General features: G+C 36.0%; 2 protein-coding genes across 5 annotated transcripts in view; both read left to right on the forward strand.

Moving 5' to 3' along the window:
* PCCA (propionyl-CoA carboxylase subunit alpha) overlaps positions 1-12,945 on the forward strand; it is a 391,732-nt gene that overhangs the window by 238,817 nt on the left and 139,970 nt on the right. The gene's annotated exons all lie outside the window — the stretch shown is intronic.
* On the forward strand, positions 11,064-12,078 carry LOC112923810 (large ribosomal subunit protein mL42). Its single transcript, XM_026003703.2, has one exon. It carries the CDS (start codon positions 11,200-11,202, stop codon positions 11,626-11,628), a length of 429 nt encoding a protein of 142 aa, XP_025859488.2. The 5' UTR covers positions 11,064-11,199; the 3' UTR covers positions 11,629-12,078.

Raw genomic sequence — 12,945 nt, forward strand, 5'->3', positions numbered from 1 at the left:
TCAGTCAGTTAAGCCTCTGCCTTTGGCTCAGATAATGATCCCAGGGGCCTGGGGATCAAGCCTCACATCACACTCCTTGTTCAGTGGGGAGCCTATTTCTCCCTCTCCTCCCCGTTCCTGCTCTCTCACTCTCTCAAATAAATAAATTTTTAAAAATTCTTGGGGAAAAAAAACCCAAAATACTCACCTGATAAGGAATAGAAGGGAACTTCCTCATGAAATGAGGAAGATTTAGAAAGATTTAGAAATGATAAAGGCCATTTCTAAATAACCTACAGCTAACAGTATATTTAATGATATATGACTGAATGTTTTCTTCCTAAGATCAGGAATAAGAAAAGGATGTCAATTTTTTTTTTTAATCATTTTACTGGAGTTCCTAGGCCAGTTTGGCAAGAAAAATGGAAAGTGTTAAGATGGGAAAACAAAGTGATATTTTCTTTTTTTTTTTTTAATTTTTTTTTTTTTATTTATTTATGATAGTCATACAGAGAGAGAGAGAGAGGCAGAGACACAGGCAGAGGGAGAAGCAGGCTCCATGCACCGGGAGCCCGACGTGGGATTCGATCCCGGGTCTCCAGGACCGCGCCCTGGGCCAAAGGCAGGCGCCAAACCGCTGCGCCACCCAGGGATCCCCGCAATTGGATATCTTCATGCAAAAGATCAAAGTTGTTCTCCTCCCTATACCGTATACAAAAATGAACCTAAAAAGAAAAAAAAAATCATAGTCCTAAAAGTAAGAGCTTTCTAACCTTTGGTTAAGTGATGACTTCTTATGTAAGATGCCAAATGCACAAGAAACAAAAGGAAAAAAACTTAATGTGCTCTCAAGGGCACCAACTAGAAAGTGAAAAGACAGAAAATACTTGCAAATCATGTATTTGTTGTTAGGACACTTTTGTTTAGAATATGTAAAGAACTCTTACAACTCAATAATAAAAAGTCCAATTTTAAAAAGGTCTAAGGACATGAATAGAAATTTTTCCAAAGATGATACACAGACAACCAACAAGCCCATGAAAAAAGGCTCAGCAGTATTAGTCCTTAGGAAAATGCAAATCAAAACCACAATGAGTTACTGATTTATGCCCACTGGGGTGGCTGTAATAAAAACGATGGACAATATCAAAGTGTGGTGAGGATGTGGAGAAATTGGAACCCTCATACATTCCTGGTAGGAATTTGAGTAAAATGGTGCAAACCTGGAAATGATTTGGCAGTTTCTCAAAAGGTATGCCATTACCACATGACCCAGCTAGCTATTCTACCTCCAGGGTTATACTCAAGGGAAATGAAATCCTATGTCCATACAAATGTTGTATGTAAGTGTTCATACTGACATTTTTCATGAGTGAACAGAAACAAGCCTAATATTCATGATGAATATGTAATATTAAGTAAAATGCGGTATATTTATAGAATGGGATGTTATGCAATTATAATAAAGTATTAACACTACAGCATGGGTGAAATTTGAAGACACTATACTAAATGAAAGAAGGCATGATAGACCACAAATTCTTTGGTTCCATTTATATGAAATATCTAGAATAAGCAAAGCTGTAGAAATAGAAGGTACATTAGTAGTGGTGTAGGGCTGTGGGGGCTAGGGGAGGAGATCATGGAGTGACTTGCTAATGGGTCCAAATTTTCCTTTTTGGGATTACAAAAATGTTTTAAAGTTGCCTAAAATTGCCTGGAGTGATGGGTACACAACCCTGAATATACTAATCACTGTTGGATTATGCAGTTTAGATGGGTTAAATTTATGATGTGTCAATAAAACAACTGACATTTTTAAAACAATGTATTTTATATTCAAGAATTTACTTTCCTATTGGTATAATAGCTTAAATTTTAGAAATTAAAGTCAAATGATATTGTATTTACTAGCATGATGAAGTCTTCTTTAAGATTATTTCTTCTCGGGACGCCTGTGTGGCTCAGCGGTTGAGCGTCTGCCTTCGGCCCAGGGCATGATCCTGGAGACCCGGGATCGAGTCCCACGTTGGGCTCCCTGCATGGAGCCTGCTCCCTCTGCCTGTGTCTCTGTCTCTCTGCCTCCCCCTCCTGTAGTGTCTCTCGTGGATAAATAAATAAAATCTTTTTTAAAAAAAGATTATTTCTTCTCATAAAATGTTTATATGACTGCTCTCGATTTAGTTACATGAATAAACTTGACAAGTACAAATGTCAGGTGTTCGTAGGCTACTACCTGGTGGGTAAGAATGGTACATATATGTGATCCAGAGTATTTTTCCATTCTTTATTTCCTCTTCTGCCTTTCAATGTGAGGGATATAAAGTTAAATCAACATAGAGAATTTTTAGTTTCTGTAATGGTGGTGTAGCTTACTTATTTCCAACTAACCCTCCTTCAAATAACAATTAGAAGCTCCAGAGAAGATCTACAACGATTTGAAAGCTCTGGATAATAACTAAAACCAGTCAGAATTCAAATGGATTTTGAGCATTTATAGAAGGAAAGCACATTGGATGAGCTCCAAATGTGTATGACATTATCCCTGAAGGCAGTCACCATTGCACGCATGTATCAGAGCATGGCCAGAGCTCAGGAGTTAGCCACTATCTTAGTGACTTGAGGTCGTGAAGAGTGATGCTCAGAATTTTAAGAACCACTGAAAATTGAGCAGAGATACCATGGCAAAAGAGAGCAACAGAGTGAGGATTTCTGTATCTGAATTTAGCTTCCATCAAATAGATGGTTGACTCCTGAAATGTGCATGCCTGAAGACTTCAGGAATCCCAGCATATGAATCCCGCTGGAATGCTGAATGAACAGAGCTGAAATTTCAGTTGCTGCCCTCCAAGGAGATGGTAATGTTTGGAATTTGAGCATCACTATTTGAGAGGCTTGTAAACACCTTGAGTTTTTTATAAAAACCCCAGAGGGACCATGTCTTAGAAGAAACACTATGTTTCTGGAATAAGGACTTTTAATAACTTCTGGATTTGGACTTCTAAGTTCCTAAAAGCAAAACCAGGTAGACATCCTATCACAGCACAAAGATGAATCTTCATGATTTCAGAGTGATCAGCCAGTAATTTAACTGCCTACTGTAATAAAAATCAGTCCTTTTCAGGGGAAGATAACAGAAAAATAGCCAACATTTCCATAATTGAGGATACAAAAACAATTTCCTTGGCATACAGTTTAAGAATTAAATTTGACCCAGAGTCAAGTGAAAAAGCAGTCCGTAGAAAACAACTGTGAGACTACTAAGATGTAGATCATGGATAAGATTTTAACACAGTTATTGAAATTATTTTCAAATATTAAAGATCAAAATGAGGGAGTTAATAGGGCATATATGCATGTACCTGGAAACTAACAAATTGCCAACTAGAAATTCTAGATCTAAAATGGTACTAACTATCCTCTGCAGTGGAAAACCTACAGGCTAGGTTGAAAAGTATAATGGTGCTGGCAGAGGGAAAGAGTTGGCAAACTTAGAAGCATAGAGACTATATTGTGTGAAGAGAAATCGTATTTTACAAGTCTCAGTGACCTAAGTTGATAGGATTAGGAAGTTTAACTTATATGTATTTGGAGATACAATAGAAAGAGAAGACAAAATGGGGAAAAATATTTGAAAAATATTTTGTTATCCTCTTTAGATTGGAAACAGGACAGAGTTGTCTGTATTTGTCACTTATACTCAACATTATACTAGAGATCCTGGCTAGTACAATAGAAAATAAAAAAGTCATGGAGATCAGAAAGGAAGAAATAAAGTTGTTTCTGTTCACAGAGGAATTTTGTTTACATAGAAAACTTTAAGGAATCTAAAACAATTACTGGAATAAATTTAGCAGAGTTGCAAGATAAAAAGTCACTCAAATATAAATTGTGTTCTAATAATGAAAACTTAGGCAAATACTTTAACAAAATCTAAAATAAAAAGTCACTCAAATATAAATTGTGTTCTAATAATGAAAACTTAGGCAAATACTTTAACAAAATCTAGACTTGTCAGAGTTTTAAGGCTTGGAAAAATAGTGAAGCATAAGGATTGGGGAAAGGAAGCTTTCCAGGACAACTTAATAGGCTACTTAAGAAAACTCTATGGAATCTGTGATACAACTAATAAAACTGAAACAAAAATAGGTATAATTTTAACAAAGTAGATTCAAGACTGCCACACTTTGTTGGGAGAAATTAAAAATGTGTAAAGTAGATGAGAGCTATTATTATTCTTATAGATAGGATAAAATACTGATAAAGTGTCAGCTCTCCCTCTATTAATGAAGAGATTCAGTGCAAGCCAAAACATAATCCCACTAGGGTTGTTTTGGGGAGGATGGAGAAGAAATTGCCTGTTGATTTTGAAATTTTTGTGAAAATGCAAAGAATAGTCAGTGTTATCTTACTGATGGACAGACCTGCAGAACTTGGTCTGCAGATTATCTTTCAACAACTAGATGAACCTCTTCCTATTTCTCATCATACTAGAAAAGGATGAATCATAGGTCTACATGTAAAACCTCTAAAGGAAAATGTGAATATTTCTTCTGGGCCTTGCTATAGTCAAAACACTTCTTAGCAAAGACATAAAAGCACTGAACATAAAAGGGAAAATTCATATGTTTTTATTAGTATTAAAAATTTCCATTAAACAGCAGAGATACATGTTTGTTAGAAAGATTAAAATCCTAAACACTGACAGTACCAAATGCTTGTGAGACTGTGGGACCACAGGAACTCTCATTCATTGCAAATGGGAATGCAAATGGAATAGCCATTTTGGAAGACAGTTTAGCAGTTTTTGTACAAAACTAAACATCCTTTTACCATATGATCCCGTAGTTGTACTACTTGGTATCTATCCAAATGAAAATGTTTCTGCACTGAAAGTTGCATATGAATGTTTGTTTATAGCAGCTTTACTCATCATTGCCAAACTTAGAAGTAACCAAGGTGTCTCCTTCAGTAGGTAAATGGATAAGTAAAATGTGGTATATCTAGATAATGGACTTTTTAATTCAGCAGTGAAAAGGTATTAACCATTAAGCCACAAAATGACATGGAGAAACTTTAAATGCATAATGCTAAGTGAGAGACGCCAATCTGAAAAGGTTTACATTCTAGCTGTACAACATTCTGGAAAAGAATGTTGGGAGGCAGTAAAGGTCAGTGGTTGCCAATGATCTGGGGGGGTAGAAGAAGGATTAAAATAGGTAGAGCACAGGGAAGTTTTAGGGTGAAACTGTTCTATATGGAATCTTAATGGTAGAGACATATCATACATTTGTTTAAACCTGTAGAATATACAGCTCAGAGAGTGATTCCTAATGTAAACTGTGGACTTCAGTTAATACTAATGTATCAACATTTGCTCATCTATTTTAACAAATGTACCACAGCAATGCAAAATATTAATAATAGGGACGCTGTATCCAGGGTGAGGTAAATGAGGGTATATAAAGGAACTCTACTTCCTTCTCTATTTTTCTGAACACCTAAAACTGCTCTAAAAAAAAATTAAGTCTATTAATGAAAACAAACTGCTAAAGTAAGACATTTTTAAGGAAATTTATAAGCCACAGAGGGGGAGAAAATATTCACAACACGTAAATCTGACAGAGGCTTTCTAAAAGATAAAGAACTCCTACAAATCAGTAAGACCAACATCTTAGTAAAAAATGGGCAATTTTTTAATACAAGTGACCAATAAACTCTAATACTGAGGTGTCCAACATAATTTGTCATAAGACAAATGCACATTAAATTATAATGAGAGTTTCTCAGCCACTAGCCTTGCTAGAAGTAGAAACACAATATGAACTAGTGGCAAGGTTATAGAACAAGCTCCATTGCTGGAGGCAGTATAGATATATTTTAATATCTTGTGAAAGAAGTTGGCAGTTTTTATAAAATTAAACATGTTTACCCTCATATTTCCAATCCTAGAGTTTTTACCCACAAGAAATCAAAACATCTGTCTTCAAAAAAGAGTCATACAAAGAATGTTTATAGCAGTTTTGTTCCTAAGAGCCCCAAACCGGACACAACCCATAAGTGCATCAGCCAAAGGATGAACTAATTTCTGTATGCTTGTACAATAGAGTACTACTTGACAATACAAAATGAATGAACTGTTCAACATGCATGAGCCTCAAAAATATCCCATTGGGCAAAAAGAAGCCACACATCGGAGCACGTGTTTTGGTGTCTGTTTATGTGGAGCTTTAGTCTAATTTATAGTTGAACTACTGGGGGAAGGGGTAGATTTCCTGAAAGGATACTGATGAAACTTATATTTGTGAATTTCACTGTCTATTAATTGTAGGTTAATATATTTAAAAAATAACAGGTTTTTGAAATAATTGAGGATTTCAGATGTTTGTACCAAATTATGGTAACGATTGATGATATTGACTCTTACCTGGCATTCTTTACCATACACCAATCTGAGCATGCTATACCTTTTATCTTCTTTAATGAACATATGGATAAAGTGTTCTTACTATCTTGGCCTCACTGATCAGGAAAGAGACACAAGGAGGATAAGTGACTTGGAAGGTCACATGGTTTTTGGGGTCAGTGGTCAGTCCAACCCCAGGGCTTGTAGGGGTGATGGCTAAACTCCATTGCCTTTCCAGACTAGTCATGGCCAGTGTTTCAATTGAGAACATGAAGCTTTTATTGGTGGCAGAAGAAATAGGGTTTGCATAATATTAAACTCTATAAAATTATAAGTAACATCAGTATTTGTTTCCTGATTCAGGTGTCATATGTATTGTTATTTGTAATGCTAATGATATCAAACTTGGGTATCTCATAACCCTTTCTAGGCAGTATTTTGTGATACACACTCTTCTACACAGCCTCCTCTATTTGAATGTACACATTTTAAATTGCATTTAGGCAGGATTCTGTTCCTCTACTATGACAATTTCTTGCTTTGAAGAGGTTCTCTGAAAAATGCTGCTTTTATCTTTTTTCTACAGTGATGAACTTTAATGTTGGAGTGTTGTAAGTTCTCACATAATAAGGCTTAGATTTTTGTTTGCTTTGGCAGTAGACTTCTGTTTAAAATTCCTTTAATCTGTTCATTCCATGCTTTTTATATTCATTTGATAGCTGATGGCTCTGTGAAGAATTTTATATAAATTTATTGAACTAATAAAACTTGTAAATTCTTCCTCTATCCCAACTTGCTGAAAGTGAGTTTTTCAGCAAATCGCTGAATTTTTGTCATCTTTAGATTTTTTTTTTCCTGGAGGAAATAAGAAACAATTCATATGTTAGATCTAAAGTTTCATTAAAATTGCTTATGCCCTGTCTCAGGCATTTTAAGTGGGCCATCTGTCTAAACATCTCTCTCTCTTTTTTTTTTCTGATCATTTCCTCGACTTATTCATGAACCATGGGAGGGCTCCTTTGTAGTCGCCATGTAGCTGGTTCTGTCTACCCCCACTGAATACATCTATGTGCTTGCATAACATATCTTTTCACCATGCTGGAAATTCTCTGAACTTGGTTCAGATGAATGGCCCACTTTTCTGAAGGCCTTTTTCTTCCTGCGAAGATTTGTATGCAGAAGCTGACCTCTGTGGCTATGGAATGCAGCGTATTATTCTTGATCATTTTACAGACCACCCACTGTGAAAGTTATGATCAAGGATTGCTTAATGATTCTTTGACCACTAACATTGTTTTAACTCAGTATTTCACTCCTTAATAGGTAATGGCACAGTTGAAAACCAGCTTTTCTGAGTGTCTCATAATATGGTTTTGAGATGCTTATTAATCCTTGATAACAAAGATTTCTGTGAGTTATGTTTACATAAAATCTGCCTTAAACACAACACTTAATAGCAATGTATTTGGGTTAGTATTATTTACACTTTTTTGAGTAAAGTATTCTAGTAAATTAAATGGATTAGCAATAGCATTTGTGATAATGAGCTGTTTTTACTATAAAATACAGAAAAATTTAGTTTTATTGAGCATATTTATTCTCGTTGGCTGATGATAATCAGAGTGGACAGGTCTGGATAAGAGCTATTATTTGACTTGCTTTGTGAGTAGCTGTTTATGTGAATTCCCTTTTCCTGGGTTTTGTTTGTTTTTTGAAGCAGTAACTTAAATGATATCAGCTTTTTAAGTAACTAATAAGCTGCACAGATGAAATTTTTGATCAGAGGGCATCCTCTTTCACTAGGATGTAGTTCAGTAAAAAGCTGTTTTCTGTGTACCATTACTGTAGTAAGTTGTGTGAAACTCCAGGATTTTTTCTCTCCCTTTCCAGAAGAGTTATTTGTAAAAATCTTTGAGACTATTTTAGATTTAATGAATAAATATAGCTCTTTTCTAAAATTAAAATATAACTATAAAATGTAACTGGTTTATAATGATAAACATACTTGTGCTAGTGAGATTGATACCAGTGTTTCAAAGTAATTATTGTTACTGTAGTTTCAGTGGTTTTGCAGAAATAGAGCACGTGTACTTTCAGGTTGGTGTGTGTTACTATCTTTATTTATAGTTTATTATAGTTTATTTCTACTGCAGAGTTTATGGATCTTTATACTGGGCACATATGCCCAAACCCATCCATTTTATTTTAAAACAAAACTATTTTCAAACTCCCATAAAGCCAGAAGGGATTTTAACAAGTTGTATTTGTGAAAGAATTGAATGCATAAAGAGATTGCACAGTGTGACCATTTTTTTTTTCATATCTCATGGGCTTACTTCCACAGGAAATCCTCTTAGTAACTCGTCATCTAAAAAGATATTGTTTGGAAAGTACCATCTCAGAGTTGTATGCTCAGAAGAAAGAACAGCTTTCCTTTTGCATTCCCAGCACTGCGCTAGCTGTATTTCACATGTGTAGAAATTTTGATTCCAAGGGACTGAAAGAGTCCTTGGTACATCGTTAGGAAGAGAATGGTCTAAGATAAAACCTCAGGATTTCAACTCAAAAGAGACTATGCTCTTTGCACAAGGTTCCTCTTGGGGTAGGTTATAACATATATGAAACAGATGTGGATCAAAATAAAACAATGGAAAAATAAATAGTAGTTAGGTTCTGAAGGGTGGCAACTGTATCTCGCCACCATCTGTAGGATTGCTTTCTGTGGGAAAATGCAGTCTGGGTTCCAGCAGGATGTCAGGATTAACTTCCCAGCTCCTCTGGAAACAGAGGCTTGTTGCATAACTAAGAGTGGTCTCCAGGTTTACTGGAAGAGTTACCTTCTCTGATCTACTGAGTTGTGAAAAGTACTAAGCATATAATAAAGTTTAAGCGGAAGGGAGATGAATGAGGTTGTACTCTGATCAGTACCTATAATTAGAGAACGTTTATGAGAGAGATGATATTCATGAAGAATTTGTGGAGCAGAAGGAATCCAGAGTTTGGGATCCCTGGGTGGCGCAGCGGTTTAGCGCCTGCCTTTGGCCCAGGGCGCGATCCTGGAGACCTGGGATCGAATCCCACGTCTGGCTCCTGGTGCATGGAGCCTGCTTCTCCCTCTGCCTGTGTCCCTGCCTCTCTCTCTCTCTCTCTCTCTGTGTGTGTGACTATCATAAATAAAATTAAAAAAAAAAAAACTTAAAAAAAAAAAAGGAATCCAGAGTTTCCTTTAAGGGGTTTCAGTTATTGGGGGGGGGGGGGGCGAGGGGCCATGAGTATAGGTCTAGGGTTGGGACTAATCAAAGTAATAAAAGTTACCATTTATGTGCATTATTTAACCTTTGGTATATCACTATGATATATTTCTGGTTTGATACTTAAAGAGACAGAGACCTAACAGTTGGCCCAAAGTCAGAACTAATGAATGGCAGAGCTGTGTTTCATAGCTATTTCTGTGAGTCACCAGAGTCTGAGTTTGTGATCACTGGGTTTAGTTCTTCTGCAGGTTTTATTTTGGTTTTTTATTTGTGAAGTAACTTAAGGGTTTGGCACTACTGGCTATACAAATCAGAGAATAATCAGAAATAAAACCAGATACAAGAGTGGGGTGTTATTTATAAGAAACTTGAATGGTAGGTAAGTTAGCTAAGATTTCAGTAGCCAAGATTTAAGAAAGCTATGTTGTCAGTAATATTAGCTGCCAGGTTATTTCTGTTATCACAGTATCCCTGAAGAGGTCAGGTGTTAACCCTGTTTGACGGTAAACCGGGCGAAGTCTAGAGAGTTCATCTGTATAGCCTAAGAACATTCAGCTTGGGGTCCATGCTCCTTTTGGAGTGTACTCTGCCCCTTGGGTGACACGGCCTCCCCTTTGCAGTCATTGGCACATTGCAGGTGCTCCTCAAATTCCTTCCGGCTGCTGCCCACCCCAGCCCTTTCTCCTCAACGTGCAGTGGGACCTGGGGATGCAAAAATAAGGCATGATCTTGGTCCTTTAGGAGGTCACAGGCCAGTCGGGGAGATAAACAGATGCCTGCCCCATGGAATGGCATGCCCAATTAGAGGTGGGCTTGGCACACAGGAGCACTGTACCCCATGCTGCTCTTCCTCTCTCTTCTCCTCCTCTGCCTCCTGTATGCTTCCCTGTTGTTCTTTCCAGCTCTCCTATGTGAAGCTCTGTCCACTGAAACCATCCTCTTTAAATTGCCAAAAGAGAATCCTCCATGTCTCTGCCATGTGCATTAGTATTGGTTTGTTGAGGCATTTTTAAACTTTTCTTTAATTTTAACTAAATCCTATAGTATTTAAAGCATTTCTTCATCTTCAGAAAATAAACAGTGGGCCAGATACAAATGTTCACCTAAATCATCCATAATCCTCCATTAGACATTGTGTCTATAGATGATTTGATTATAATCATAGTTTTTGTGACTGAATTTTTTTTTAATAGAATACACAGAGAATCCTTTTGAAGTTTGAGGGAGGGGATATTAAAACATAACCTGCAACATCATTTCAGAGTTATGACATAAGACAAAATCTGGATGCTACCTGTTTAGTAGTTCATAAATATTACTTTGCAACTATAAAAATTGAAAACACTTAATATTTAAATTAGGTTAATTCAGAAATCATTAAAATTTTGTTACTTTAAAATTTGTGAGAAATACTTATATTCTAAAAATGTTTTTGGAGGTAAAATGGCGGGCTCGTGGTGCCGCTGACACAGGGATGAAAATAGTTATGCGTGGAAGCAGAATTTAAAATCTGTCTCTTCAAATAATCTTTCATACCACCGAATAGCATCTTGATTCACCATGGCATTGGCAGCAGTAAAATGGGCAATATCAAACAGAACTGTCTGGAAACATTTATTTCCAATTCAAAATGGAGCTTTATATTGTTTTTGTCATAAATCTACGTATTCTCCTCTACCAGATGACTATAATTGCAAAGTAGAGCTTGCTTTGACATCTGACGGCAGGACGATAGTATGCTACCACCCTTCTGTGGACATTCCATATGAGCATACAAAACCTATCCCTCGGCCAGATCCTGTGTATAATAATGAAGAAACACACGACCAAGTGCTGAAAACCAGACTAGAAGAAAAAAATGAACACTTTGAGCAAGGACTCATGATAGAACAACTTAGCAAAATGTTCTTTACTACTAAGCACCGTTGGTATCCTCGTGGACAGTATCATAGACGTCGTAGGAAACTGGATCCTCCAAAAGACAGATGATACTGAGGTTTTCAGGAATCAAAAAGATGTTATCTTGTGTCTCATTTGCCATTTGAGAAACGCAATTGAGTATATTCATTAATATGTTATATAGCAAAATGATAATAAAATGTCTTTTCATATGTTAGAATGTGTATTTCTTTATATATATTAGGGAATCGTGGATTTGACATTCTTATTTACAGAAACCTATTTCATCTTTGCTTTTGAGATATTAAGGTCTACCATTTATTTTTATGTGTCTAGTGTGATTAAGTATTTTTACATAATCAGTCAAATATTGTTAGTAGTATAAATATGATTAATAGAAATGTGCATGGTTCTCCTTCTCAAGGAGATTTTCAAATTGCTTTTGAAAAGAAACGCATGAAGTCCACCCAGAAAATAAATGTTACAATTCTTTGTTGTGGCTTCTAGGAAATTATTAAATTACTGTTGACTCTTGAACAACATGAGTTTGAACTATGTGGTCCACCTATACACAGATTTTTTTTCATATAAATAAATAAATAAACAAATAAAGTCCAAAAAATAAAAAAATAAAAAAAATAAAAATGTTTTTGTCTCTGGCTGTTTGACCCAGTTTTTCTGGATCATGTAATGTGGATCATGGGCAGGAAAAGACCTGTGTATTAAGACTAGCATCACTGATGTTGTATTCTTATCCAAACAAACAAAAAACCAAAACAAAAGGAAAGGATACAAGAAACTTTTTGGATGTGGTGGATAGGTTTATTACTTTAATTATGGTGATAGAAACACAATTGAATACCTATTTGTATGTTAATTATATGCAGTTTTTAAAAAAAGATTTTGTTTATTCATGAGAGACACAGAGAGGCATAGACACAGGCAGAGGGAGAAGCAGGCTCCTCACAGGGTGCCCGATGTGGGACTTGATCCTGGACTGGGACCACACCCTGAGCCAAAGGCAGATGCCCAACCACTGAGCATCTCAGGCGTCCCATTTTATATGCAGTTTTTTGATACCAAGTATAACTCGATAAAACCAGAAAAATAAGAGACCAAAATTGTAAATTTTTGAAAACAGTCTGGAACAGTAACCAAATAGTGAAAAGAAATTAATATTGCATAAAGTTGATTTTTGAAAGACTGTCACAATGAAGCAACTCAAATTCACAGAATAGGTGAAGGTGCTTTGAGTAGATGGAGGAACCACAATTATCCCAGAATGATCTCTGTTGTCCTTGGAATGTCTGTGTGTTTTTTGTTTATTTTTAATTGCTCTAGTTTAAACCTGAAAGCTTTTTTCAAGGATAGAACCTTTTAAAATAATGTGCTGAAGTACAATCTTTG

Source organism: Vulpes vulpes, chromosome 6 (assembly GCF_048418805.1).
Source record: "Vulpes vulpes isolate BD-2025 chromosome 6, VulVul3, whole genome shotgun sequence".
Taxonomy (NCBI): Eukaryota; Metazoa; Chordata; class Mammalia; order Carnivora; family Canidae; genus Vulpes; species Vulpes vulpes.